The sequence below is a fragment of the Esox lucius genome, chromosome 12, assembly GCF_011004845.1.
Source record: "Esox lucius isolate fEsoLuc1 chromosome 12, fEsoLuc1.pri, whole genome shotgun sequence".
In the NCBI taxonomy this organism is placed as follows: domain Eukaryota; kingdom Metazoa; phylum Chordata; class Actinopteri; order Esociformes; family Esocidae; genus Esox; species Esox lucius.
The window spans coordinates 33,804,024-33,829,278 of record NC_047580.1 but is presented as its reverse complement, the minus strand read 5'-3'; the positions used below and the strand labels follow the sequence as shown (position 1 = coordinate 33,829,278).

The 25,255-nt window shown below is 50.6% G+C and overlaps 1 protein-coding gene across 9 annotated transcripts in view; it reads left to right on the top strand.

Moving 5' to 3' along the window:
- ubr4 (ubiquitin protein ligase E3 component n-recognin 4) overlaps positions 1–25,255 on the top strand; it is a 64,947-nt gene that overhangs the window by 17,125 nt on the left and 22,567 nt on the right. For 3 of the 9 annotated variants that reach the window (XM_029124220.2, XM_029124222.2, XM_029124219.2), the window contains exons 24-70: positions 1,631–1,860; positions 2,118–2,236; positions 2,666–2,763; positions 3,461–3,618; positions 3,886–4,092; positions 4,371–4,472; positions 4,602–4,702; positions 4,912–5,078; positions 5,341–5,561; positions 5,763–5,826; positions 5,930–6,121; positions 6,559–6,629; positions 7,013–7,205; positions 9,063–9,197; positions 9,359–9,460; positions 9,616–9,786; positions 10,160–10,342; positions 10,735–10,893; positions 11,890–12,042; positions 12,356–12,583; positions 12,755–12,912; positions 13,069–13,240; positions 13,370–13,571; positions 13,804–13,967; positions 14,237–14,453; positions 14,623–14,839; positions 15,530–15,562; positions 16,074–16,137; positions 16,369–16,503; positions 17,647–17,818; positions 18,036–18,167; positions 18,269–18,390; positions 18,889–19,000; positions 19,347–19,498; positions 19,717–19,894; positions 20,522–20,626; positions 20,981–21,118; positions 21,333–21,501; positions 21,672–21,768; positions 21,866–21,973; positions 22,118–22,231; positions 22,700–22,909; positions 23,468–23,617; positions 23,842–24,069; positions 24,301–24,379; positions 24,510–24,731; positions 24,943–25,111. In XM_029124220.2, coding sequence (XP_028980053.2) covers positions 1,631–1,860; positions 2,118–2,236; positions 2,666–2,763; positions 3,461–3,618; positions 3,886–4,092; positions 4,371–4,472; positions 4,602–4,702; positions 4,912–5,078; positions 5,341–5,561; positions 5,763–5,826; positions 5,930–6,121; positions 6,559–6,629; positions 7,013–7,205; positions 9,063–9,197; positions 9,359–9,460; positions 9,616–9,786; positions 10,160–10,342; positions 10,735–10,893; positions 11,890–12,042; positions 12,356–12,583; positions 12,755–12,912; positions 13,069–13,240; positions 13,370–13,571; positions 13,804–13,967; positions 14,237–14,453; positions 14,623–14,839; positions 15,530–15,562; positions 16,074–16,137; positions 16,369–16,503; positions 17,647–17,818; positions 18,036–18,167; positions 18,269–18,390; positions 18,889–19,000; positions 19,347–19,498; positions 19,717–19,894; positions 20,522–20,626; positions 20,981–21,118; positions 21,333–21,501; positions 21,672–21,768; positions 21,866–21,973; positions 22,118–22,231; positions 22,700–22,909; positions 23,468–23,617; positions 23,842–24,069; positions 24,301–24,379; positions 24,510–24,731; positions 24,943–25,111 — 7,073 coding nt within the window. The remainder of the gene's footprint in view (positions 1–1,630; positions 1,861–2,117; positions 2,237–2,665; positions 2,764–3,460; positions 3,619–3,885; positions 4,093–4,370; positions 4,473–4,601; positions 4,703–4,911; positions 5,079–5,340; positions 5,562–5,762; positions 5,827–5,929; positions 6,122–6,558; positions 6,630–7,012; positions 7,206–9,062; positions 9,198–9,358; positions 9,461–9,615; positions 9,787–10,159; positions 10,343–10,734; positions 10,894–11,889; positions 12,043–12,355; positions 12,584–12,754; positions 12,913–13,068; positions 13,241–13,369; positions 13,572–13,803; positions 13,968–14,236; positions 14,454–14,622; positions 14,840–15,529; positions 15,563–16,073; positions 16,138–16,368; positions 16,504–17,646; positions 17,819–18,035; positions 18,168–18,268; positions 18,391–18,888; positions 19,001–19,346; positions 19,499–19,716; positions 19,895–20,521; positions 20,627–20,980; positions 21,119–21,332; positions 21,502–21,671; positions 21,769–21,865; positions 21,974–22,117; positions 22,232–22,699; positions 22,910–23,467; positions 23,618–23,841; positions 24,070–24,300; positions 24,380–24,509; positions 24,732–24,942; positions 25,112–25,255) is intronic. The other 6 variants (XM_029124225.2, XM_029124223.2, XM_029124226.2 and 3 more) reach the window with 5 other exon arrangements.

The window sequence follows — 25,255 nt, the reverse complement described above, 5'->3', positions numbered from 1 at the left end:
TCCAACTTATATTTATTCACAATAGAATATAGATAACATATCGAATGTTGAAAGTGAGACATATTTTGTAATGTCATGCCAAATATTGGCTAATTTTGGATTTCATGAGCTACACATTCCAAAAAAGTAGCAATAAAAGGCCAGAAAAGTTAAATGTACAGATAAGGAACAGCTGTAGGACCAGTTTGCAACTTATGTCAATCGGCAACATGATTGGGTATAAAAAGAGCCTCTCAGAGTGGCAGTGTCTCTCAGAAGTCAAGATGAGCAGAGGATCACCAATTCCCCCAATGCTGCGGTGAAAAATAGTGGAGCAATATCAGAAAAGAGTTTCTCAGAGAAAAATTGCAAAAAGTTTGAAGTCTCTGTGCGTAAGGGTCAAGGCCGGAAAACCATACTGGATGCCCGTGATCTTCAGGCCCTCAGACGGCACTGCATCACATACAGGAATGATACTGTAATGGAAATCACAACATGGGCTCAGAAATACTTCCAGAAAACATTGTCGGTGAACACAATCCACCGTGCCATTCGCCGTTGCCGGCTAAAACTCTATAGGTTAAAAAAGAAGCCGTATCTAAACAGGATCCAGAAGCGCAGGCGTTTCCTCTGGGCCAATGATCATTTAAAATGGACTGTGGCAAAGTGGAAAAGTGTTCTGTGGTCAGACTAATCAAAATTTGAAGTTCATTTTGGAAAACTGGGACGCCATGTCATCTGGACTAAAGAGGACAAGGACAACCCAAGTTGTTATCAGCGCTCAGTTCAGAAGCCTGCATCGCTGATGGTATGGGGTTGCATGAGTGCGTGTGGCATGGGCAGCCTACACATCTGGAAAGGCACCATCAATGCTGACAGTTATATCCAAGTTCTAGAACAACATATGCTCCCATCCAGACGTCGTCTCTGTCAGGGAAGACCTTGCATTTTCCAACATGACAATGCCAGACCACATACTGCATCAATTACAATGTCATGGCTGCATAGAAGAAGGATCCGGGTACTGAAATGGCTAGCCTGCAGTCCGGATCTTTCACCCATAGAAAACATTTGGCGCATCATAAAGAGGAAGGTGCGACAAAGAAGACCTAAGACAGTTGAGCAACTAGAAGCCTGTATTAGACAAGAATGGGACAACATTCCTATTCATAAAATTGAGCAACTTGTCTCCTCAGTCCCCAGACGTTTGCAGTCTGTTATAAAAAGAAGAGGGGATGCCACATCATTTTTGAGATGTGTTGATGCCATAAAATTTGAAATCAACATATATTTTCTCAGTTTAAACATTTGGTATGTCGTCTATGTTGTATTCTAAATAAAATATTGAAATTTGAAACTTCCACATCATTGCATTCTGTTTTTATTCACAATTGTACAGTGTCCCAACTTTTTTGGAATCGGGTTTGTATGAAGACGAAGCCAAAAAAAAGCCTCAAAAAGAAAAAGGCAATATGCATCTTATTTTAAACCTTATCGCATTTTAAAGATTTGCCAAACAAAATGACGAGCCCTGATTTGTAATAGCGGTTTTACTATTCAGGACAGTGATTGTATATATTTTACTCACCAAGCCATTAGTGTGTGTGCATGTGTATAACCTTGGTCTACTCTCTCCCATGTCTTGTCACAGATCTCTGCATTCTCATGTGTGGACCCCACCTCCATCATGCCCCTGTACCAGGTGCCCTCCCTGCAGGCCATCTATACCCTGGACGCCGTCATCTCCAAGGTCCAGGTGTCCCTGGATGAACACTTCAGTAAGGTGGCCGCTGAGACGGACCCGCACAAGTCCTCTGAGATTACCAAGAACCTGCTGCCAGCCACCCTGCAGCTGATCGATGTGTACACAGCCTTCACCAGGTCAGAACGGCCGCCCTGCCTCTGCTCACCGTGCTGTTCCACAACTCAGGTCTACACGTAGCTCAGTATTAGTTGCCATGGATCTTTGGGCTAGCGAGTCTGACGTCAGGTGGGAAGGTCTTGAGGCTGGTGGCACTGAAGTTATGAACCATGAATGTTCACAGTCTGATGAAGACTGCTTTCTCTCAGGGTTGGTTGAAAGTGTATAATTTCGTGGGAACCTCTGGAGCTGTAGCTTTTGCCTTCCTGTGTCTCAGGTCCTACCTGCTGATGAGTCTTCCAGAGGAAGGAGACAATAAGCTGTCCGACGCCAAGCTCCAGGGCTACGCCGCCGTGCTCTCAATAGGCTCCATGCGCTGTAAAGCCAACCTGCTTGGTACGTACCCGCGACTCGTTCTGGAGCACAGGTTGGTGTGGAAGTCATTCCGCGGTGGGTCGAGTGTCTTCAGGCACTGACTATTTTGGAACTCCTCTCACCTTTGCTGTTGGTGTTGGTCTTCGAGCGGTGTTTCCCCGTCCTGGGGTCCTAAGAGTGCACGTTTTAGTTTTTGGCCTAATACTTGCACACGTGATTCAAATGTTGCCCTACCGGTTACAGACCTGATTGATGTAATCAACCTATCTTCAAGTCTTTAATTTCAATTAAGTGCGTGAGTGCCTTTGGGTCCCGAGGACCAGGATTGGGAAATACTGTCTTAGAGAACTAGTTTTGAATGTAAATATTTTTTTATTGAACACAAAAAAAGGATCTAAAAAGGATAGTTGTTGTTCTTTGAGTGAATTAAATGTGTTTGCCCGCCTTCAGGTCAGACGGTGATGCAGAACCTGCCCTCGGCTGTCCAGACCCTGTGTGAGACATGGAACAGCATCCACACCAACGAGTTCCCCAACATCGGCTCATGGGTGTGTACCCCGAGAGGGGGCCGGCAACGTTCTGGATGTACCCCCCCAGGGGCATGTGGAAGCCGGTGTGGTTGGGTGACTGAGCCACCCCTTGTGGAGGCCAGAAAAACGGATCGAACCGATTAAACCCCAATAGGTTTGATCTCCTGGGCCCAGACGATGAGTTTTCTGACATGTCTGACGTTACAGTGCGTCTGTGTAAAGACAGGCAGCACTAGTAAGGCGTATTTTCTTTAAATGGGTAATAAAACAAAATCAAGACGAAACTAAATTATTTATATTATAATGGGCCGATACATTATTGTACTTTTTTATTGATGCTATTTTCTCCCCTGCAAATCGATCGTGCCAAACGCATTGGATGAAAAAATAATATCTTTGGCTCTCCATAAAAAAAAGTGGTCCCCCACCCCTGGTTGAGAGCTTAGAGCCAATACAGGTCCAGTAATAAAATGTTCTTCCTCCAGGCTAGTGATTGATTTATTTGTTAATTGATTGCTTTCTCAAACCGCTCTTTCAATCTATTGGGTCTATTCCAGAGAGGCACGCCTAGTCAAACCTACCTATAATCAAATCATGGATCGGGTGGATCGGGCGGGCTGGTTTGCGGCTACAACAACATGGTGGAACGCCTGCGCCAGAGGAGCGGTTTGATGGTCACGGTAATAACATCCCGTCTGTCTCTTATTCTCCTCAGCGCAACGCGTTTGCCAACGACACCATCCCCTCGGAGAGCTACATCAGTGCCATCCAGGCAGCGCATCTGGGCACGCTCAGTAACCAGTCCCTGGCCCTGGCCTCCTCTCTTAAACACATCCTGCTCTCTCTGGTTCGCCTCACTGGGGACCTCATTGTGTAAGTCGCTGTCTGAGAGATGCACAAGGGGCTTTAAAGGGCACTGCTGGTCACATGATCACCCACCTTTCACCTTTTTTTTTTTTGTTGCTGAAATTACAATCATGTCACTGGAGTGTACCTTAAATGGCATCTGTGGTGATTTTGCTCATTAATACCATGTTTCTGGTGTTGCACCCTCAAACTTCTTGTTGGGGGCGAAACGTGGGATTCTTCCATGACCCTGGCAGGGCAACGCTAAACCTCTTCTAACCCGTCCCTCCACAGGACAGAGGAGCTGAACCCCCCTCAGGTAGTGCGCAGCCTGCTCCCCCTCCTCCTGGAGAGCAGCACGGAGAGCGTGGCGGAGATCTGCTCCACCTCCCTGGAGCGAATCCTTGGCCCTGCTGAGTCGGACTCCTTCCTGGCCCGCGTCTATGAGAGACTTGTCACCGGGTGCTACAACATCATTGCCCATCACTCCGACCCCAATAGGTAATCCAGGGAGTCGGCCAGGCGGGCAATCGTTGATCTGGTGAGGCGGCCGGCCGGTGATCTGGTGAGGCGGCCGGCCGGTGATCTGGTGAGGCGGCCGGCCGGTGATCTGGTGAGGCGGCCGGCCGGTGATCTGGTGAGGCGGCCGGCCGGTGATCTGGTGAGCCTGAACGGCCGGTCACCCTAAACGTCAGCCAGTGAGCCTCTTACCCTGCCAGCCAGTCAGTCCAGCCTCCCAACCGATATGTCAATGACATGCATCTCTCTGTGTCATCTAGTGGGTTGGATGAGTCTGTTTTGGAGGAGTGTCTTCAGTACCTGGAGAAACAGCTGGAGAACAGCCAAGTACGGAAGGCCATGGAGGAGTTCTTCTCCTTCAGGTATGACGTTCATTTGGCTGGTCTGGACCTAGCGACCCTGGCATTGTGCATTCTCAAACATGTCCGTTCTACACCACCCAACAAATAGCAGCGTGGTGTTTGAATGTGCCGTTTACTCTGGTATTTCAGCGGTGAACTGGTCCAGATCATGATGGCGACAGCCAATGAAAACCTCTCTGCGAAGTTCTGCAACCGGGTGCTGAAGTTCTTCACCAAACTCTTCCAGCTCAGTAAGTCATCCGACTCGCCGCCTTCCCAAAACAGTCGGGCCACGCTTAAAAACCTTGACGAGACCACGGGCCACGTAGCGTTGTTAGGAACGTGACACGCCGCACGTTCTTTCAGCATTGTGAGCTCGTGTCCAATCACGCGCTGTGCCCTTCCGACTAGCGGCTTAGGCGTTAACCTACTGACCTCTTTTCCTCCCGCCCCTCCCCAGTGGAGAAGAGTCCCAACCCCAGCCTGCTGTGCCTCTGCGGCTCCCTGGCCCAGCTGGCCTGCGTCGAGCCCTCCCGGCTGCAGTCGTGGCTCACGCGCATGACGGCCACTCCCCCAAAGGACTCGGAGCACCTGGAGACGGTGCAGGAGAACCGGGCTCTGCTGCAGGTGTGTGTGTGTGTGTGTCCTGAAACGACCCTGTGGATTCCTAACCTGCTCCTTCGAAATTCTGAATGACAGGGCGTCAGCTTTACTGCTCATGGGGACGCTTCAAACATACTTTAGAATATCAAAGCACGAATACCCTTTATGTCACGCCATAAGGTGTTGGCAGTGTTTTGCTCAAATTCCGTGGCTAAGAGCTGTGTGCAGGTACTCCGCGGTGCGTTGTGCCTAAGGACGGGCGCTCACGTCGGATCTGTTTGTCCAGGTGCTCACCACACACATCGTCCGGGACAACAGCCAGGTGGGCGAGGGCGTGTGTACTGTCCTGCTCAGCACTCTCATCCCCATGGCGACGGACATGCTGGCCAACGGGGACGGAGCGGGCTTCCCGGAACTCATGGTTATCATGGCGACCCTGGCCAGTGCTGGACAGGGGGCGGGGCATCTGCAGTTGCACCGTGCGGCCATCGATTGGCTAACCAGATGGTGAGAGATTTGTAATTAATTTGTTTTTCAGGGACCATGTACACCGTCTTATTGCATCAGTAATAATATTGTTATTTTTTGCAGTTGAACTGTGTGGAACAGCATGAATCATATAAATAAAGTCTAAACGCAGATGTATCCATTGAAAATATTATTAAATATGTAGCTAGATTTGCAATATTATTCTCTTCTGTTTTCTAGTAAAAAGTACCTGACCCAAAAGAATGTTGTTGAGAAAGTGAGCGCGAACGTCTCCCAGGGCAAAGTGAGAAACACCTTTTTTTTTGTTCTGAATTCTCAAAACCTCAATTTAACAGCCTTGGGGGTTTAAAGCGAACTCTGTGTCCTTCGTGCCGTTGTCCCCTCAGCACGCCACCATGCTGGAGTGCTCCTGCCACATCATCTCCTACCTGGCCGACGTGATGAACGCTCTGAGGCAGGGCAGCGGGCAGGGCTCCTCCATGCTGCTGGTGGACGGGGAGGACAAGGCCATCGAAGTGGACTCCGACTGGGTGGAGGAACTGGCTGTGGAGGACGATGACTCGCAGGCCGAGGACTCGGTACGGACCCCCGCTTCGAAGCTCAGGCGGAGGTGCACCACGATGGGCTCTTAGTGGAGTTGATAGGACGGCCACCGGAAACCTGACGTTTCACGCTGTGTGTCTGGATTTCCGCGATCAGATTTGATTTGGATCGTTAGGTGTATGTCAGACTGGCGAAATCCACTTAAATGCCTTTAGAACGAAGTTCGGCCGATGGTTTATGGTTGAGATGTTCTGGAATGTCCAGATTAATTTCAGCTGTCTTCATTATGTATCTTGGCGACAAACATCACGTTACTGCCTTCTGAATGCACCCTGGAGGATGTGTTCAGTGGTGAGGGAGGTTGGAGACTCTGTGAAACGCTGAGGCACTACCTGAACTGACCCATCACAACAGGACCGGTTATTGTTTGTGTTCCCTGTAAAACATTTACTCAGTTTCTTTTGCTTTGTAGGACGAAGACTCCCTGTGCAACAAGCTGTGCACCTTCACCATCACCCAGAAGGAGTTCATGAACCAGCATTGGTAAAAATAAGCTCCTCCCCTGTGTCTGTAGCGTGTACATTCAACCTAGACTTTGTCCTGCTAATGTCGGAGGGTGTGTCTTGTTTTAATATTAGGGGGCGTAAACTGCCTGTAACCCATTCCAACACCAGTCTGATGTGTTTTAAAATGGAGGGGTACCATATGACAGGAGACAACTTATCACTTGGACGCCTTAAAAGAACATGCTGTGATTGAAGTGCGCGCTCTCTCACACTAATGTGACGAGTGAACGGCCTCTCACACTAATGTGACGAGTGAACGGCCTCTCACACTAATGTGACGAGTGAACGGCCTCTCACACTAATGTGACGAGTGAACGGCCTCTCCCACTAATGTGATGAGTGAACGGCCTCTCCCCCCAGGTACCACTGCCATACCTGTAAGATGGTGGACGGGGTAGGTGTGTGTACAGTGTGTGCCAAGGTGTGTCACAAAGACCACGAGATCTCCTATGCCAAATATGGCTCCTTCTTCTGTGACTGCGGGGCCAAGGAGGATGGTAGCTGCCAGGTGAGACCGAACACCTCAGGTCATCATGGGAAGAGAACCACTGCGGTAACTTTGGCTTGCAATATCACTTATACCCACCCATCCAATATCACTTATACCCACCCATCCAATATCACTTATACCCACCCATCCAATATCACCTACCCCCACCCATCCAATATCACTTACCCCCACCCATCCAATATCACTTACCCCCACCCATCCTATATCACCCATCCTCTATCACTTACCCCCACCCATTCTATATCACTTACCCCCACCCATCCTATATCACCCATCCTCTATCACTTATACCTACCCATTCAATTTGAAGCAGGCAACCTCCACCAACTGCTTTTTTTTTCTTTCAGTCAAGCTTTTTTTCTTGAACCATTCTGGGGTGAATTTGAATTTGTCAGGCTGGAAGACACAGCAAACCGCGGGTGCTGTTTTTGGACACCGGGCTGAACATTACACTCCAGAATGTTGCAAATATCTGCTTATTTCATGATGTCTTACACCCATTGAAGGCCCTTGGTACCAAAGGCACAAAAGCAACCCTAAGGCATTATGAAGCCTTCCATTATAAAATCTATGCATGGTGTTAATTTGTCTAAACATCTCTTGACAAACTTGACAACACCCAAATGCTGAAGGAGACTAACAAAAGCCATATTCGACTTGTGAAAACCCCACCTATATAAGGCGAAATGTTCTTTCGACCAATTGAAGTTAGCGATCTTAGGCCATACAGACAATTGCTTTTTCACTGAGAACCAAATGTAACAATCAATGAAAAGGCCACCTGAGGCCCCAGTAAGGTATTGTCGCGATTAGGTAATGCTGCAGGGTTGCATTACTGGTTCTGGTACTGGGGTAACTGAACATTCACAAGGCATCATGAAATCAACATGTGATGAGGAGGTGTTTTTATTTGTCAAATGCTCATCCCGGTGTCCTGCACTCTGACTCCATTGAAGTTTGGGGTTCTTCCAGCGGGCAGAAATGCCCCAGAACGCGCATCACAGAGGACACTGGAATGGTTAAGAAGAGAGGCTGGACTTCTGTATATTTGGTCGCATTTCTATGGTCTTGAGAGCTTGTTGCTGCTCCTTAGATGTGTCTCTGTTCTCGTCATAGTTCTCTACTTTTGACCAGAGTCCTGTTGAAGGGGGTTCCAGAGAGAACCGTCAGGTGGGGTTTGGGAATTAAACAGAGAATTAATAAATCCTCCATCTTGTATTGAATTTTAGGCATACCTGTAGAGCATATGTTTATGTAAAGGCGTTCATACAGGCCCACACATGTACATGAAAATATGCTCACTGGCCACTTTAGATACGCCTGCTAGTTAACGCAAACAAACGGCAAGTTGTTGCTGTCTCTCTCTCTCTCTCTATATATATCTATATCTCATGCAGACATAGTCAACTGGTTTAGTTGTTTTTCAACCAAACATAATGAGACTGACAGTAGGCTGATTGTTGGTGCCAGATGTGGTGGTTCCAACATCTAATATCAGCTGACCACCTGGGATTTTCCCACGCTAAAGTTTCTACAGTTTATGGAGAATGACGCAATAAATAAAAAAAGACAGAGGTCCGAGGACAATGGCCTGACTTGTTCAGAAAGGCCAGAAATACTCAAATTGCCCCTCTTTACAACAGTGACGTATAGATGGGGTGACTGGGGCTCATACCTGATTGATTGGTGTGCCTAAAGCTGTGGGCGGTGGGTGTTAATCAACGCCTCCACCATGGACTCAACGTACTTCACAAACATTTGTAGAAACCCTCTGTCCAGTGGGACGTGGTCAAAAGTAGTGCACTGTATAGGGAGGGAGTAGGGTGCCATTTGAGACGTTCCAAGATGCATTTCCCTCCTGTGATGTCTGACCCCGTGGGTCCTCATTCCCTCCTTCAGGCCCTGGTGAAACGCAGCCCTGGCAGCGGCATCAGCTCCGCCATGAAGGAGTCGTCCGCCTTTCAGAGCGAACTGAGGATGCCCGAGAGCGCCATTCGCCATCAGACCTCCCTGGGTTCCAGCGACAAGGGCAAGGTCAGTACAGATGAGACACGGGCCAATGGAAGGTTTGAATATTGTGTGTTTTCCCCAAAAAGTGCCTCGCCTCATGAAAACACTTCATGGACAGACCAAAGACAACCAGCTGAGTGCTGGGGTCTGTGAAGTTGATTTAAACAACATGGTTCACGTCATAGGTCACCATCTGTGAGGGCAAGCTTGGCGAAGAGGACCGGCCCAAGAAGAGCAGTGTGTGTAAGAACATCGAGGGATGTCAGGAGGAACTGCTGGCACAAGTGGTGAGTTGACGGCAGACGTGGGCATTAGCCAGGCATGGGGGTGTTTCTGTACTCGCCCTGTTGTGCTTGGCATGAAGAATGACCCCTTATGGAATACCGTATATCCAGCAGTCCAGGCAGGCTGTTTAAAATGACGACCACCTCTCCCTCCCTAGTCTGGCTCCTCCACGGCAGCGCTGGTCCTGGAGATGCTGATTTTCCTGATGGATGCCATCCAGATCAACTTCCAGCAGGCCTCAGCAGTGGGGAGCAGTAGTCGCGCTCAGCAGGCCCTCAACGAGCTTCACACGCTGGACAAGAATGTGGAGATGACAGACCAACTCATGGTACAATCATTTTGGCTTTGTACTGCAGCCTGTAGGGATTTCACTGTGATCTGTTCCACTGGTGACTTCAATCTGCTACAACTGTGGACTTTTTAATGCATCTTTGGGCAACGAACCGGCTTCGTCCACACGGTGGCCGAGTGGACGACCTTCACTACAGCCGTGGTTTTCAAACCTCCCCAGAACTAGCACAGCATGTTGGCTAATCAAGGGCTTGAGTATTAGCAGATGCGTTGAATCATGGGTGCCAGCTCAGGAGTAGGAATAACCATGCACGGCTGCAGCTCCCCGTGGGGAGCTTGGACAACCACTGCCCGGCGGTGATCCTCTGTTGGGTCATGTACTCCGGTTCATCGTTTTTCCCTCTCGCCAGGTGCCAACGCTGGGCTCCCAGGAGGGCGCGTTTGAGAACGTCCGTATGAACTACAGCGGGGACCAGGGTCAGACCATCCGGCAGCTCATCAGTGCCCACGTGCTGCGGCGCGTTGCCATGTGTGTCTTATCGTCGCCCCACGGCCGCCGCCAACACCTCGCCGTCAGCCACGAGAAGGGCAAGGTGGGCACACGCGCGCACACAGGGTTCACTACGAGGTCATGAAATGTTGAACTTACTTGCTTTTCTTGTTGGTCTCTTAGATTTGAATGATTGGATGACTTAACAATATTACACTGGTTTATATTTACATTAGACTTAGACATTAGACACCCTCCAGAGCGACTTGCCTTTTCCCACTGGTTTGCTACTTGGAGTACAATCTGTGCAGTGCCGAGTCACACGAGACCACTGGTCATGAGCCACTGCCCCACGTCGGTCGCCACTCCATGAGACTTGGTTTCTTCTTCTGTGTTCATAGTTTGTTCCTTGTTTTATACATCTAACTAAGGCTTCAGTGTGTCTGCAGTCACTTCATCCGTCGTCTATATAACGTTACAAACACCTTCCTCCAGATCACGGTGCTGCAGCTGTCTGCCCTCCTGAAGCAGGCCGACTCCAGTAAGAGGAAGTTGACCTTGACTCGCCTGGCCTCTGCCCCCGTCCCCTTCACCGTGCTCAGCCTCACTGGGAACCCCTGCAACGAGGACTACCTGGCCGTCTGCGGGCTCAAGGTACTGACCGGATTAGTCCTAGATGACTTTGTGGACCGTAGGGTTTGTGGATTAGTCCTAGATGACTTTGTGGACCGTAGGGTTTGTGGATTAGTCGTAGATGACTTGGTGGACCGTAGGGTTTGTGGATTAGTCGTAGATGACTTTGTGGACCGTAGGGTTTGTGGATTAGTCGTAGATGACTTGGTGGACCGTAGGGTTTGTGGATTAGTCCTAGATGACTTTGTGGACCGTAGGGTTTGTGGATTAGTCGTAGATGACTTTGTGGACCGTAGGGTTTGTGGATTAGTCCTAGATGACTTTGTGGACCGTAGGGGTTGTGGATTAGTCGTAGATGACTTTGTGGACCGTAGGGGTTGTGGATTAGTCGTAGATGACTTTGTGGACCGTAGGGGTTGTGGATTAGTCGTAGATGACTTTGTGGACCGTAGGGTTTGTGGATTAGTCGTAGATGACTTTGTGGACCGTAGGGTTTGTGGATTAGTCGTAGATGACTTGGTGGACCGTAGGGTTTGTGGATTAGTCGTAGATGACTTTGTGGACCGTAGGGTTTGTGGATTAGTCCTAGATGACTTTGTGGACCGTAGGGGTTGTGGATTAGTCGTAGATGACTTTGTGGACCGTAGGGGTTGTGGATTAGTCGTAGATGACTTTGTGGACCGTAGGGGTTGTGGATTAGTCGTAGATGACTTTGTGGACCGTAGGGTTTGTGGATTAGTCGTAGATGACTTTGTGGACCGTAGGGTTTGTGGATTAGTCCTAGATGACTTTGTGGACCGTAGGGTTTGTGGATTAGTCCTAGATGACTTTGTGGACCGTAGGGTTTGTGGATTAGTCCTAGATGACTTTGTGGACCGTAGGGTTTGTGGATTAGTCCTAGATGACTTTGTGGACCGTAGGGTTTGTGGATTAGTCCTAGATGACTTTGTGGACCGTAGGGTTTGTGGTTTGTAACCCTCCTTGCTGACGCCGCGGTGAAATGACCTCCCGTTCCAGGACTGCCACGTGCTGACCTTCAGCAGTACCGGCTCCGTGTCGGACCACCTGGTCCTCCACCCTCAGCTGGCCACCGGCAACTTCATTATCAAGGCCATCTGGCTCCCTGGCTCGCAGACAGAACTGGCCATCATCACAGCTGACTTCGTCAAGGTGCCGTTGTCTTGATCTTGAGAGAGCCTTTTTGCTGTGTGTATCGTTTTGTTGTAACAGACAGGTTGACTTGTTTCTTCCTGTGGCTATTTGGATGTGTAGCTGTTTGCTGTGAAAGCGTTCCTGATTGGCTGATATCAATCTTTTAAAGGAATCTAACAGTAAAAATCGGACTCTGAGTAAACAAAAATAGAATTCAAATATTTAAAATAAATTGTTTTGACTTTTTGTCAAATTGGAATATCAACACCGATGTGAGTCTGGGATTGGTCCGTGTTTTTTTTCTTCTAACCTTTTCCGTTTTGCTCTTAAGATCTACGACCTGTCGGCAGACGCTCTGAGCCCCATGTACTACTTCCTGCTGCCGAGCTCAAAGATTCGGGACGCCACCTTCCTGTTCAACGAGGAGGGGAGGAGCATCATCGTTATCATGTCCTCCGCTGGCTACATGTACACCCAGGTCATGGAGGAGTCGTCCAGCGCTCAGCACGGACCCTTCTATGTCACCTCAGTGCTGGAGATCAACCACGAGGACCTCAAGGTTCGGAGCTTCTTCGTTGATAGTGGGGATCCAATCCTGAAGGCCGGGGCTTAAGCCCCTCGTCCAGCGTTCTTATTTTTCCTCTGTTCGTGGCTCTCTCTGTCTGCGTCCATTGGCTGTGGTTTTGGATGTGGTTTGACTGTGTCCTCTCTCTGCCCTGTGTTTCTCCAGGACAGTAACGGCCAGGTGGCGGGCGGCGGAGTGTCCGTCTATTACAGCCACGTGCTGCAGATGCTGTTCTTCAGCTACAGCCAGGGCAAGTCGTTCGCCGCCACAGTCAGCAGGAGCACCACCGACGTCCAGAGGCTTTTCGCCATCAGTGTGAAAGGGTGAGGAAGGCCTGAGCGCCTCAAGACTTCTGTCTTCACTGAGTTGAAAAGCAATTCGAGCTCTACTTTGTTTTAGTGCGTTCTCACCGGACCGCCTGCGCAGGCCCACGTCCGCCCTGTTATTCTCTGACCCGGCTCCCGGTGTTTTCCCGGCAGATCCAACGGCGGCAGCAAGGCGTCCCCGGCCCTGTGCCAGTGGTCCGAGGTGATGAACCATCCCGGCCTGGTGTGCTGCGTCCAACAGACCACCGGCATTCCCCTGGTCATCATGGTCAAGCCGGACACCTTCCTGATCCAGGAGATCAAGACCCTGCCCGCCAAGGCCAAGGTAGAACACCCCTGATCGCCGTTTGGCCGGGCGGAAAACGTCTCAATCCTCCGTTCGCCCTAATGCGTTTCGTCACTGTGTTGGTCGGCGTAACCCTGGCGCCCTAACCCCTCCCCTCTCACCGCCTAGATCCAGGACATGGTGGCGATCCGCCACACGGCGTCAAATGAGCAGCAGCGGACCACGATGATCCTGCTGTGTGAGGACGGCAGCCTGCGGATCTACATGGCCAACGTGGAGAACACCTCCTACTGGCTGCAGCCGTCACTGCAGCCCAGCTCCGCCATCTCCATCATGAAGCCTGTCAGGAAGCGCAAGGCGGCCGCCGCCAGTGAGTCTCTTGGCATTTCGCTGTACTCTCCCGATGACTCTTAGTTCCTCAGCAAGCTGGACAAACAAAACTCATGAAATGTGCTTGACTTTGCTGCATTTAAACTTAAACATTACTAAGTGATCAGCAGTACTGTTTTTGTTCCTAAGACCTTTTTAAGTTGTTAACCCTTTTGAGGAAAACGGGATGAAATGTGCTTCATTTGTATGTTAATGTCGGATCTCCCTTTCAGCCACGCGTACCTCCAGTCAGGTGACATTCCCGGTGGACTTCTTTGAACACAACCAGCAGCTGACCGAGGTGGAGTTTGGCGGAAACGACCTGCTGCAGGTCTACAATGGACAGCAGATCAAACACCGACTGAACTCCACTGGGATGTATGTGGCCAATACCAAGGTATGCCTCCTTCATAACGGGTTTCATGTGGTTTCCTAGGATTTAAGTCAGATGGGAAACATTTGTGAACCCATTTGAGTACGGCATTTCTACCCGATATTTTCATTTTTTTTCTCCAAATTTTTGTAGCCTTTTTTTCTTCTACTTCTGACAAGAAGAACTCTTGTTTCTTCTTCCTGCTCGGATTTAATCATTTGTACGCTAGCCTTAGAGTTGACCACAGGAAGATGCCTGCATTAGAGGTGTTTGTTGTGTCAATCCCCCCCCAGCCCGGAGGCTTCACCATAGAGGCTGTGAACAACAACAGTTCCATGGTGATGACGGGCTTGCGGGTGCAGGTGGGCTCTCAGGCCATCGAGCGGGCGCCCTCCTACCTGGAGATCTTTGGGCGCACCATGCAGATGAACATGACACGGGCCCGCTGGTTTGACTTCCCCTTCACCCGGGAGGAGGCTCTGCAGGCCGACAAGAAGCTCTCCATCTTCAGTAAGGAGACGCCTTTCTGTTAATTAGTGTGCTTGCCTCAGCGCGTCCTAGTGACGTAATTCGCTATACTTTTTCACACTTTACCTTGACGCGGATGTCTGCTCGCACGTGTAATTAGGAAATTCCGTGGTCCAAAAACATTTGCCTGACGTCTCCTCCTTTCACCCAGTCGGGGCGTCCGTGGACCCGGCCGGGGTCACCATGCTGGACTCTATAAAGATCTACGGTAAAACCAAGGAGCAGTTTGGCTGGCCCGACGAGCCTATCGACGACTTCTCCTCTGCCTCCGTCAACAACGCATGCTCCCCCAACCTCAACGCTGGGAACGGAACTCCGGACGGGGACATCGCCACGCCAACATCCACCAGTGGCACTGTGCTGGAGAGGTAAGTGTCTAATGTCACATAGGCAAAGGTCACGGGTTCAAATGTCAAACGAGTTTTTGAACTAGTCCAGCTCCTACTAGATGTAAAATATGTAAGATAACAATATACTTTTTGGTCTGGATTTGATTTTAGTTGTCCAGTGTGTTTATTAGCGTGGATCGATTGAAAATAAAACTGTTTAAGAAGAGATCTCTAGCTCTAATGATTGGTTCCTCCGATGGGAGCATGTGATCCATGCGGATTGTTGTAGGCTCTCATATTGTTACAACAACATTTCTGGAAGTATCTAACATGGTGTAAAAATTGCTTTGACTCTCTGAATAGATGGCTTTGGCACCATTCTGAAACCTGGTCCAACTTTATTAATGTCTAGAAGTGTCTGGGTCTAGGAAGTTGTTGTCCTGGTAATCTGTCAGTAATATCGATCCTCTTGGAATGATGGTACCCTGTTTGGCCTGAGTCCGTAGCCTTGGGCTGAAGTTCGTAATAGAAGCTGACTTTCAGGTTCTCTGTCACTCTGTGTTGCGTGTTTCCACTGCATGGCTGCTCTCATAATGAATACTGTGATCTGCATGCTTTCCTTTTGTTCTGTTCTGTCATTTACTTTCTCTTTGTTTCTTTCTGTGATCCTCACAACATGTTTTTTTTTTTTTTTTTCTTTGCTCCCAAAATACAATCAATAAAAAAAAGTTGTGAAACTGAGTCCTTATCCACCTTGGACCGGTTAGTACCACCTTACTCTGCTTGTCTGGGTGGGGGTGTGGGTGGGGGTGTATGTGTGTGACTATGGTGATCAATAATAAAGAAATATCAGTTTGAGACTTTCTTGACAAAAGAAAATCTCAGACCTAACAAGCGTCAAAGCAGCTGATAAGACAGGAGCCCTGTAGAAAACAAAAGATCCAGACTGGATTTCTCTTATGGGCGACTGTGTTGTCTGTAAGCCTCAACCTGATATGTATTTATTTTTGACCTCCATTAGTGCTGTGGTTGTGTGGTGGAGATGCGTAATGCATCTATAATAACATCACTTTGATGTTTGTTCTAACAATCATTCAACTCATTACGACATCTTGGCTTGTTGTTGCTTTAAACATTGGATGGATAATTATTTTTTTTACGACAGTTGACCAGTTTAGAGTTGATTAATTAGATTTACTCTTTCTGGTGTGTGTTGCTTGTTTACGGAATTACTGATTGAGTTAATACATCTAACAACTCTTCCCCCTATCAGATTGGTGGTGAGCTCTCTGGAAGCACTGGAGAGCTGCTTCGCTGTGGGATCCTCCAATGAGAAGGCAAGAACTTTACTGTTACAAAAACACATGTGATATATATACGCACATGCAGGTTCTAGAGCATTACAGAAACAGATGTAATGTATACGCACACTTGTTCTAGAGCGTTACTGTTACAGAAACAGATGTGATATATATACACACATGCTTGTTCTAGAGTGATACTGTTACAGAAACAGATGTGATATATATCTGGTCTGTAACCTCAGTGTTTTATGTGTGTCTGTCTAGGAGAAGAACAAGGCTGCAGCACTGGAGCTGGCCACCCTGCTACTCTCCATGCCCACCCCGTCTGGGGTCCAGCAGCAGACCAAGGGTCTCCTGGCCAGCCTCCACACCAGCCGCACCTCCTACCACAACCACAAGGTGACCACAAACACACACCAGCCGCCCCTCCTACCACAACCACAAGGTGTCCACAAACACACACCAGCCGCACCTCCTACCACAACCACAAGGTGACCACAAACACACACCAGCCGCCCCTCCTACCACAACCACAAGGTGTCCACAAACACACACCGGCCGCACCTCCTACCACGACCACAGGGTGACCACAAACACACACCGGTCGCACCTCCTACCACGACCACAGGGTGACCACAAACACACCGGCCGCACCTCCTACCACGACCACAGCGTGACCACAAACACACACCGGTCGCACCTCCTACCACGACCACAGGGTGACCACAAACACACCGGCCGCACCTCCTACCACGACCACAGCGTGACCACAAACACACACCGGCCGCACCTCCTACCACGACCACAAGGTGACCACAAACACACACCGGCCGCACCTCCTTCCACGACCACAAGGTGACCACAAACACACACCGGCCGCACCTCCTACCACGACCACAAGGTGACCACAAACACACACCGGCCGCACCTCCTACCACGACCACAAGGTGACCACAAACACACACCGGCCGCACCTCCTACCACGACCACAAGGTGACCACAAACACACACCGGCCGCACCTCCTACCACGACCACAAGGTGACCACAAACACACACCGGCCACACCTCCTACCACGACCACAAGGTGACCACAAACACACACCGGCCGCACCTCCTACCACGACCACAGGGTGACCACAAACACACACCGGCCGCACCTCCTACCACGACCACAGGGTGACCACAAACACACACCGGCCGCACCTCCTACCACGACCACAGGGTGACCACAAACACACACCGGCCGCACCTCCTACCACAACCACAAGGTGACCACAAACACACACCGGCCGCACCTCCTACCACGACCACAAGGTGACCACAAACACACACCGGCCGCACCTCCTACCACGACCACAAGGTGACCACAAACACACACCGGCCGCACCTCCTACCACAACCACAAGGCGAAGGCTGGATCACAGCCATTTTGACAACCAGACTGCATTTAATTTCTAGCGGCTTTAGATTTATCCATGTCTGATTCAGTGCATGTTGATCGCGAGGGCAGCGCTAACTCCTGTGGTTTTCTGCCCGTGTAGGACCAGTCTCTGCTGAGCAACGCGGTTCAGTGTCTGAACAGCTGCAGCCGGGATGGTAGAGACCTGGATCCGGATGTGTTCCAGAGGCTGGTGATCACCGCACGCTCCATCGCCATCATGAGACCCAACAACCTGGTCCACTTCACAGAGTCCAAGCCGCCCGGTACTGATGGTGAGGGTCTCGACCTGGGGTCGCCATTAGCTTAGCATAAGCTCCTTCTGTAGCTACACCGTCAGGTTCCACAGCCACAAGGGATTTCTTTCTTCAGTAAAGTAATTGAAGGCTTATTTTGTGGCTGTAGGAGTATCCATGTTCCACCAAGCGGACCTGTGAAGGGGTGTTATGGGTTGAGTGTGGAAGAATAACCTGCCTTTGTTGGTTTGTTTAGAAATGACCGAGGACGTTCTGAGGCAGACGGACAGTGAAGGCTGTAACTTCATCATGCAGCTGGTCAATAACTTCTGGAAGCTTCATGCCCTTAAACCGAAGAACGCCTTCCTGGCCCCAGCCTGTCTGCCAGGTAATCAATTCCTCCCCGATCAATGGGTGACGTCTGTCTAGAGGACATTCGCTGGTACTTTGGGCCGTCCTTTTTTGATGGGGATTTGTTTTCCTGTCTAGGTCTGACACACATTGAAGCCACTGTGAACGCCTTGGTGGACATCATCCATGGCTACTGTAGCTGTGATCTGGAGTACATCAACGTGGCCTCCAAGATTTACATGCAGATGTTGCTGTGCCCCGTATGTTCCCCCAGTAACACACGCACACGCGTGCACACCACTTCCTCATTTTCAATCTGCTGTTGTTTTTTCTAAATGTTATTTGCACTAACAATTTAGCTGTGTTGACCCCATGTGGGCCTGTAGCTGTGTTGACCCCATGTGGGGCTGTAGCTGTGTTGACCCCATGTGGGCCTGTAGCTGTGTTGACCCCATGTGGGGCTGTAGCTGTGTTGACCCCATGTGGGCCTGTAGCTGTGTTGACCCCATGTGGGCCTGTAGCTGTGTTGACCCCATGTGGGGCTGTAGCTGTGTTGACCCCATGTGGGGCTGTAGCTGTGTTGACCCCATGTGGGCCTGTAGCTGTGTTGACCCCATGTGGGCCTGTAGCTGTGTTGACCCCATGTGGGGCTGTAGCTGTGTTGACCCCATGTGGGGCTGTAGCTGTGTTGACCCCATGTGGACATTGTATCAGTAATGTATACATTGGATTGGTTTTCATATTGATCTGTGTTGCAGGACACCTCTGTGAGCTTCGCCTGTAAACAGGCCCTGATCCGAGTCCTCCGACCCAGGAACAAACGGCGTCACGTGACTCTTCCATCTCCCCCTCGCTCCAACACTCCTATAGGTGGGCGTCCAGTTTCTTCTGTTTGGGATTATTTGACTTTTATTGTGCTGTATTCTAGACCCCTGGGCTTAATAAGGGTGTTAAAAGGGAATGTCAACCCTGTGATCAGCCCATTCAAACAGCCGAACCCCTCAAAAACACTGTCCATAATGAACCTTCAGGTGTGTCACCACCAATCAGCTTGCACTCTAAAGCACTCTAAAGATTTTGTCCTCTAAAACAGTTCCTGGTTTGACAGGTAGGACCTCTCGGGAGATCTTGGGTGGGTGATCGTGTGACAGTTTTTCTGCCTTTTAAGAATTGCTCTCCATGTTTCTGTGTAAGTCACCATTTGCTCTACTTCCAGGGGATAAAGATGATGATGACGAAGATGATGGGGACGACAAGATGCAGCAGTCCGGCCTGACAGGCGGAGAGGGGGGCCGGCAGGAGAGTCAGGAGCAGAGCGAGGTTGATCACGGCGACTTTGAGATGGTGGTGAGTCTCTTTGAGATGGTGGTGAGTCTCTGAGATTGTCCGTCTCTGGTCCGACCGTTAGTTCACACTCCCACCCGTGCGTGAACACACACACACACACACACACACACACACCTTCCTCTTCTAAAATTACTTGGAGTAGTAGAAATAAACATTTAATGATGTAAGAGAAATGTCGCCTGTCAAAAAATATAATTTTTTCAGTTCGCTTTTTTTTTTTTTTCCTGCTCTCCCAACAGTCTGAGTCCATGGTCCTGGAGACGGCGGAGAGCGTGAACAACGGGAACCCGTCTCCCCTGGAGGCTCTGCTGGCCGGCGCCGAAGGCTTCCCCCCCATGCTGGACATCCCCCCGGACGCCGACGACGAGACCATGGTGGAGCTGGCCATAGCCCTGAGTCTACAGCAGGACCAGCAAGGTCAGTGCTCTTTAACGCCGCGCCGCCGCGTCATGCGTTTCACAGCGTACATACACAGCAGGCTGACGTTCGGTCTTCCTCGTCTTCGGGAAAAGCAAACAAAGAAAACATACTTTTGGGGCTGTGGACAGTCGGTGACCGCTGCGCCATTGTGACCTGTAGTTTGTGTTCCGGTCGTGGCTTAGCAACAGTGCCAGGATGGTGCACATTGAGTGCGTGAGTGCACATTGAGTGCGTGAGTGCACATTGAGTGCGTGAGTGCATGTGCTGACAAACCCTTCCTGAGCAGTTTGATTAGACGGCTTGGCCAGGCGTGCATAATATGACACGTTGTGATCTTCAACTCTCCGGGGCTCAAGGGGAGCAGACACAATGTGGGCGAAGTAGTAGGTAATGCGTTCTCTACACTTATTTGATTATAGCATATTTTGCTAACGCTTCTGTTACTTGGGGGCGACCGTTGGTGTTTTGAGGCGATGAGGTCCGATGGATGCATTTGGTTGTGATGTTTGAAGACTCCGGGCCGCCAGTCTCTCTGTCGGGCCAGGCTTCCTGCTAGCCGTAGCAGAGGACCAATGCCTGGTGGTTGCCTCGGTGTTGCTGATGTTGTGGCGGTGTTTGTTCCAGGCTCCAGCAGCAGTGCCCTGGGCCTCCAGTCTCTGGGTCTGTCAGGGCAGGCGCCCAGCTCATCCTCTCTGGACGCAGGCACCCTGTCTGACACCACAGCATCAGGTACTGAGCCCAGGCCCTCCCCACTAAGCCAGAACTGTCTGGAATCCTGAACAGGTGCTCAAAACAGAACCACTTCATCTTCAGAATCCATTTGGTGATGTTTCAGTCCGCCAAAGGGCTTTACGTAGTATAGAGAATGGACACCCCGTCCTTTACCGCTGGGTTAAAACATGGCGACTCTCCTGTGCCAGACGCCCTTCACAAAGGATAGTACAACGTTCCCCTGTTCTTGTGCGACGCACTCCACGAATGGGATAAAATTGGCATGATTGTCGGGGGGGGGGGGCGGGATCCGGTGTGGCGGTTCTGGAACCGGCTGTGTTTTTCCCGTAACAGCTGTGGTTATGCTTCCAGCGCCAGCGTCGGACGACGAGGGCAGCACGGCCGCCACGGACGGCTCCACACTGCGCACTTCCCCTGCGGAGCACGGCGGCAGCGTGGGATCGGAGAGCGGCGGTTCGGCCGTTGACTCGGTGGCCGGCGAGCACAGTGGTGAGTGTGAGGGGGGGGGGGGGTGCACCGGGGAGTAGATCTGTTTAAGCGCCGCCGCCGGTGTTCCGGGAGTGCCACCCCGCTAAACTAGTTTTTACCGGTCTAGATCATGTCAGATCCACTAGCATTCAAGATGTAGGACCCCAGCAGAGAACGAAATCAGACGATGTGTGGCGTTTAACCTCCCCCCCCCGCCCCCCCTGTCTCCCACCAGCCTCGGGTCGCAGCAGCGCGTACGGGGATACGACGGTGGAGGGCCATCCAGCCGGGCCCGGCAGTGTGAGCTCCAGCATCGGGGCCGTCAGCAACACCACGGCCCAGCAGGAGGGAGACGGGTCGGACGGCGACGGGGAAACAGAGGGCGATGTCCACACCAGCAACAGGTCAGATTGTTGGCCGTTTCAGGTGTTTTGTGTCGGTGTTTAGGCTGTTTCTTGTTGGTGTGAAGATCTTCAACCGGATGTCTCCCCCCCCCCCCCCCCCCCCCCCGTTGTAGACAGTACATCCTTTTGGGTTTTGTAGACTGACATCCTGTTTTGTTTTTCTTTTCCAGGCTTCACATGGTGCGTCTGATGCTTCTAGAGCGTCTCTTGCAGCACCTGCCACAGCTACACAGCGTCGGGGGCGTCCACGCCATCCCATACATGCAGGTAACATAGACAATGTCTAGACACGCTGCCGTTCATTCAACACAGGACTTATTGGACAAACACATTAACATGTCTGGTATGATTCCCTGGAAACTAGGTGGTGCTGATGTTGACCTCTGACCTAGATGGAGAGGACGACAAGGACAAGGGAGCCCTGGATGACCTTTTGGCACAGCTCATCGCTGAGCTTGGCATGCACAAGAAGGTACACAACAAGCTCTTCGTGTGTGTGTGTGTGTGTGTGTGTGTGTGTGTGTGTGTGTGTGTGTGTGTGTGAAATGTCTGTCTGTTTGTGTTTTTTGAACGATTCATTCTCTTGCCCATGTTATAACCGGTCCCACTATTCCAGGACGTTTCCAAGAAGAACGAGCGCAGCCCCATCAATGAGGTCCATTTGGTCATCATGAGACTTCTCTCTGTCTTCATGTCCAGGACCAAGTCTGGATCCAAGTCCTCCTCTGAAGTAATGAATAACTCCTCATGCCCCTTTCAGATCATGGTTTACTGTTTTCAATCAGGTGTATTGGTGGTTTGAACTATTCCATTGGTCTCACTGCACCTGTGCAGCTTGTTGGGGACTGTTCCATTGGTCTCACTGCACCAGTGCAACTTGTTGGGGGACTGTTCCATTGGTCTCACTGCACCTGTGCAGCTTGTTGGGGACTGTTCCATTGGTCTCACTGCACCAGTGCAACTTGTTGGGGGACTGTTCCATTGGTCTCACTGCACCAGTGCAACTTGTTGGGGGACTGTTCCATTGCTCTCACTGCACCAGTGCAACTTGTTGGGGGACTGTTCCATTGCTCTCACTGCACCAGTGCAACTTGTTGGGGGACTGTTCCATTGCTCTCACTGCACCAGTGCAGCTTTGGTGTTTGCAGGAAAACCACTGAGCCCAATTGATGTTGTTCTCCTTCTCTCCCTCATGCAGTCTTCATCCCTGATCTCCAACGCCACAGCCACGGCTCTCCTCAGCCTGGGGGCCGTAGACTACTGCCTCCATGTTCTGAAGTCCCTCCTGGAGTTCTGGAAGAGCCAGCAGGGAGAGGAGGAGCCGGTGGCTGCCTCCCAGCTCCTCAAACCCCACACATCGTCCTCCCCCCCGGACATGAGCCCCTTCTTCCTCCGGCAGTATGTCAAGGTGAGGAGTGACAGCCAATCAGAGCTGACCCTTCAAATGCACCGGAAAGAGTTTCGCATTAGAGGTTTGTCTGGTCTTGTCGACAGGAGGGCAAATGCAGGCATGATGTCACGCTCCGGTAGCGCCGGACGGACAATGTCTAGCTGTCAATTAAATCAATCAAATTTCAATCAAATTTATTTATAAAGCCATTTTTACAACAGCAGTTGTCACAAAGTGCTTTACAGAGACACCCGGCCTTAAACCCCAAGGAGCAAAGAACAGTAGTGTTGAATTTCAGTGGCTAGGAAAAACTCCCTAAGAAGGTCGAATTTTAGGAAGAAACCTAGAGAGGACCCAGGCTCAGAGGGGTGACCAGTCCTCTTCTGGCTGTGCCGGGTGCGATATTAAGAGTCCAATTGGAATAATTAATAAATTAAACTGCTCCATTCAGGCCTATATATTGTTTCTGTCCAGACATCTGTAGTGGAGACATGTTGCTGCTGAATCTAATATAAATGTCTGTCTCTCCCAGGGTCATGTTGCTGTATGTAATGTACATTTCTCTGTCTCTCCCAGGGTCATGCATCTGATGTGTTTGAGGCCTATTCCCAGCTACTAACGGAGATGGTCCTGCGACTGCCCTATCAGATCAAGAAGATCGCTGACACCAACCCACGCATCCAACCCCCGGTGTTTGACCACTCCTGGTTCTTCTTCCTGTCTGAGGTACGCTCTTGTCCTCCGTCTCTCGCTTTCACTCATTAATACCTCCCTCATTTCTCTCCTGCTGTTTTAAAAAAAGATCTCAATGTCTGTCTGTCTGTCTGTCTGACAACATAACCAAGTGGTAATGTTTTTTTTCTACCCCAACACCCCCCAACACACACACCCACACACAACGTCACCTCCCACACACACACACTAACCCTCCTCCCTCTTGTCGTTCATAGTACCTGATGATCCAGCAGACACCTTTCGTGAGGCGCCAGGTCAGGAAGCTGCTCCTGTTCATCTGTGGTTCCAAGGAGAAGTATCGTCAGCTGAGAGACCTCCACACGCTGGACTCCCACGTTCGCGGAATCAAGAAGCTCCTGGAGGAGCAAGGCATCTTCCTACGCGCCGGCGTTGTCACGGCAACCTCCGGCTCCGCCCTGCAGTATGACACGCTCATCAGTCTGGTGAGTGTCGTTGTGGAGCTGTCGTCTCCCCTTGTAGCTAGTCGCTCTTGGGTCAGGAATTGTTGCCCTGTTGCTGACCCCTGACCTGGAGCGTGCGGTCTTCACTTCCCAGTGCATTACAAAAGAACACTAAGGTTGCTGGACAGCAATCCGAAACTACAAGAAATGTTTGGCCAGACGTGTCTTTGCTTGCTTGTTCTTTCTTGAGCGTTTCTGTTTTCTTGTCTGCAGATGGAGCACCTGAAGGCCTGTGCAGAGATTGCCACCCAGAGAACCATCAACTGGCAGAAGTTCTGTATGAAGGACGATTGTACGTTCATGGCTTCATATAATGTTGTAGCCTTTTATACCAAGTGTCCTCTGCAGCGACTGGCTTTAACCATGTCCCTGGCAGTCTGAGTTGGCTTGAATCTTAATGTCCTTTGATCTCTCCCCCCCAGCCGTTCTTTACTTCCTGCTCCAGGTGAGTTTCCTGGTGGACGAGGGCGTGTCCCCGGTGCTTCTCCAGCTGCTGTCGTGTGCTCTGTGTGGCAGCAAGGTCCTGGCCTCTTCCTCGTCTTCCTCGGGAGGGGGGTCTGCCGGCACGGGGGCTCCGTCCTCCTCCCAGAGCAAGTCCTCCAGCAAGAAGAGCAAGAAGGAGGACAAGGAGAAGGACAAAGAAGGTGAGACCGACTGAGTGAGCCGTGAGCAGCGAGTTTGAGTACATAAGAGCGGATGATCCTACAAATTAACTTTTCTTTTGAAAATAGTAGGTTGAAGAAATGTTTTTCCCTGGAGACTTCAGTTGTTTGAAGGTTAACGCTTTGCTTCTTGTGGCCTGTGGTGTTGGTTTACCGTGTTAGCGGGTCCTTTATGCCAGTCCTTCTTTTCCAGGCGAGGGTGTCGGGAGCCAGGAGGACCAGTTGTGCACCGCCCTGGTGTCCCAGCTCAACAAGTTTGCCGACAAGGAGACTCTGATCCAGTTCCTTCGCTGCTTCCTGCTGGAGTCCAACTCCTCGGCAGTCCGCTGGCAGGCCCACTGTCTGGCCTTGCATATCTACAGGTACCAACATGAACGACAGCCTGGTGGGACGGGCAGAGTCATTAAACCTGAAGGCCCTACTTTATACCGCAAAACCTTACTGTAAATGCACCAACTTCAGCCCAACCATTTTCAGGGCTCGACTACAAAGATGGCCCATGTAAA